The 3,107-nt window shown below is 33.0% G+C and overlaps 1 protein-coding gene across 1 annotated transcript in view; it reads left to right on the top strand.

The window, feature by feature from the left end:
* Positions 1-3,107, top strand: part of ISPD (isoprenoid synthase domain containing) — a 393,355-nt gene that overhangs the window by 162,761 nt on the left and 227,487 nt on the right. Inside the window, exons 7-8 of the mRNA XM_006832246.1 lie at positions 285-377; positions 1,010-1,102. Of these exons, the coding sequence (XP_006832309.1) occupies positions 285-377; positions 1,010-1,102 (186 nt within the window). The remainder of the gene's footprint in view (positions 1-284; positions 378-1,009; positions 1,103-3,107) is intronic.

The raw sequence follows: 3,107 nt of genomic DNA on the forward strand, positions 1-3,107 counted from the left end.
TCTTTTATTCCTCTTCTTTCTTCTTCTAGTTGAGCTATTTAATATACTTTTTGCATACCTTCCAGCATCACAACAATATGCAAAATACCATAGTATGACAAATTGATAGATGAATGGTGGTCCATTATATGTGATACTGTAGGGACTTAATTTTTGTATGTATTTAACACCTTGAGTCTTTGTGCCTTTCCTACAATGATATATGCTCCTTTGTAATGAAACTGTTTATGTTCATGTTTGGTTATCAAGTTTATCAGTTTATTTCTTATTTTTTTCCCCTCTAGCATATAAATGTTACATCTAGGACACTGTGTCATGCTGGCAGAGATCTTCAGCAAATCATTCTAGATCAATGCTACAATTTTGTTTGTGTAAATGTAAGTAGTAAATATAAATGATCAATTGTACTTGAAGATCTGTATAAATATAATGTGAAAGATAACTAATTTTTATTGATTCTTAAAACTTTGAATTCAAGATTTTGCTAACTCGGTTTTATTATTCAATATAAATTTGGAAATTTTATGCTTCATCTTCTGAAGTAGTTAAATTGCTTTTACAACTCACTGATTTTTGTAATGTGAAGGTGATGTTTTTTTAGATGATATTTACAGCTATATCTTTTAAGCGCTGTTGTTAAGAATCAGGCTGCTAATCTCACGGTCAGCAGTTCGAAACTACCAGCTGTTCCATGGGAGAAAGATTTACAGTCTCAGAAACTACACATGGTCACTATGAGTCAGATCTGACTCCATGGCAAATAACAACAACAACAACAACAAACCTGTCATAAAGCAGATAATGTGACACATATATGAAATAGTTAATAGTTTAGATTTTTATGTATATAATCATAAGGAAACTCTTTAAAATGTTTTAAATAATTAAAAGTTAAGCTTTGATAAATATTTTTACTTTTATAAAACATCTTTACGTTTTCCTCCTTTAGCTAAGTTTTAAAACCATTCAATACACTGCTTCATTTCCTTTTATCTTTTTGATCATTCAGGTTCTGAACTTTGATTTTCAAGAAACACAGAAGTTACTGAAGTTACTTGAGGATAGTCATCTTTCCATTTTTAACCCTGTAGTTGTTGTTTCGGTAAGAGAATGAATACAGATTTTTTTTTCAATAATTGTATGTTCCCTACCTTTTAACTGATGTTTTCTAATTAAGAGTATTTTATTGAATTGAGGACATAATCTGAACTCTCATCTCTTTTTTTCCTTATGTTTGTGGTTACATTCATACTCTGACTGCTATTACTAAACTCAACGGTTTGGGAAACTATTTAATTCAAGCTAACAACAATTTCATTTATTTTCTTTAATTGATATCACAAATTGAGTAGTTGTTTAGATAGCATGAAAAGAGTTTTATTTAGAACAAATAAATCATGACAATAAATAGAAAGCCTGAAGTTAAAAACATATATGGAAACAAATCATAGGGAAGGGCATTTACTCTTGAGTTGTGTTTTATGGACAGCAAAGGAAAGCAAGTAACAAACTAAAGAATTATCATTGAAAATTTTGGAGAGTGATTTTTTGTGAAAAAAATAAAAATGTGTTTGGTGAAACATTTATATGACTGGACGATCATGTTGTGCTGATGAATATCTGAAAGTAAAGCCAAAGAGGACTAGAATCCAGTCAAACTATTTGAGCAGCAAGTTGTAGGGTCTGTAGCATTGTGCTGTAGGAAAGGGTTTGAAATATTAAATTTTAAAAGGTGTTTATCTATTGCCATGTTTCAAAAGTGCAGGCCTGTCCCATGGTTTGGGAATTTGATTCTTGTTAGGTAAGGTAACTGATACAGAATAAAGATAACTTGCACTGTAAATAAGTAACTCTAACTTGAGCAATACATGTAGAAACACATTAACAATTGGAGAATGTGTAGTTATTTTCCCGGCCCATTGTATTTGATTGTGCCTTAAGGGTAAGTTCCATGCTAGTTTGGGAAATCTAAGGCACATATTGAGTGGTTCTCACAGAGATAGACTTGCAGCGAGGTTTTTAGTAACATTATGGGGTGTACCTCATGCTCACTGTAGGATTGAGATTAAATTAAAAGTTATTTGTGGGTCCTATATATGTCTCTCCTCATTTACTGGCTTGAACATCTCATTCATCATGTTCCAGATGTTTTCCCCCAAACTAGGGCTTGTTGTTTTGTTGTTAAGTGCCATCGAGTAAGTTCCAACTCATAGTAACCCTGTATAGGTCTGTGAGCTTGAACCTTTCAGTTCAAACTGACCTTGCAGTTCAGCGCATTAACCCACAGTGCCATACTTACAGGATGACTGGTTAACGTAACTGTTATACAGATTTACACATGAACCACTAATGCCAAAGATGAAGAAACTGAAAAGTTTTACCAGCTTGTGTTGTCTGAAATTAATCGAACATGCAATCAAGATACATTTTTTGAAATTTGGAAACAAAGAAGGACCAATACATAGAAAATATGACCTTGGTAATAGAATAAATGCCAAAGATCATTTTATAGAACTTTGAAAGACCAACAACTTATCCACTGGGAATACATTTTTTTCAACAACATAGATAACCTCTATACAAGTGACCCTCACTGGGTGGAAAACATGGGGATAAAATCTATTGCATCTGTAGAAGGAGTCCTGGTGAGGCACTGTGGGGTAAGGACTGGTCAGGAGCTCAAACCCAGTTTCTTGGAAATACTACAAGAGTCCCTGTGAGTCAGTAACTGACTCAACACACTTAACAAGAACAACAACATACATGGAAAGACATGATGGAAAAACACAATATCATCAGTCAAAACAAGGCCAAAAGCTGCCTACAGAATAGACCATCAATTGCTCATAATCATGTTCAAGTTGAAGATGAAGAAGATTAAAGCAAGCTCATGAAAGCCACATTATGATCTTGAGTATATGACAATGAATTTAGAAATGATTTCAAGAATAGACATAATGTATTGCACACCAATAAACAAAGAGTAGAAAAATTATTGGATGGTATGAAGGATGGACATCACACATGAATGAAGCAAAAGTCATTAAAAAGGCAAGAAAGAAAGACAAGACCACAACTAATGAGAAAAGAGGCTCTTGAATTTAGAG

Source organism: Chrysochloris asiatica, unplaced genomic scaffold (genome assembly GCF_000296735.1).
Source record: "Chrysochloris asiatica unplaced genomic scaffold, ChrAsi1.0 scaffold00006, whole genome shotgun sequence".
In the NCBI taxonomy this organism is placed as follows: Eukaryota; Metazoa; Chordata; class Mammalia; order Afrosoricida; family Chrysochloridae; genus Chrysochloris; species Chrysochloris asiatica.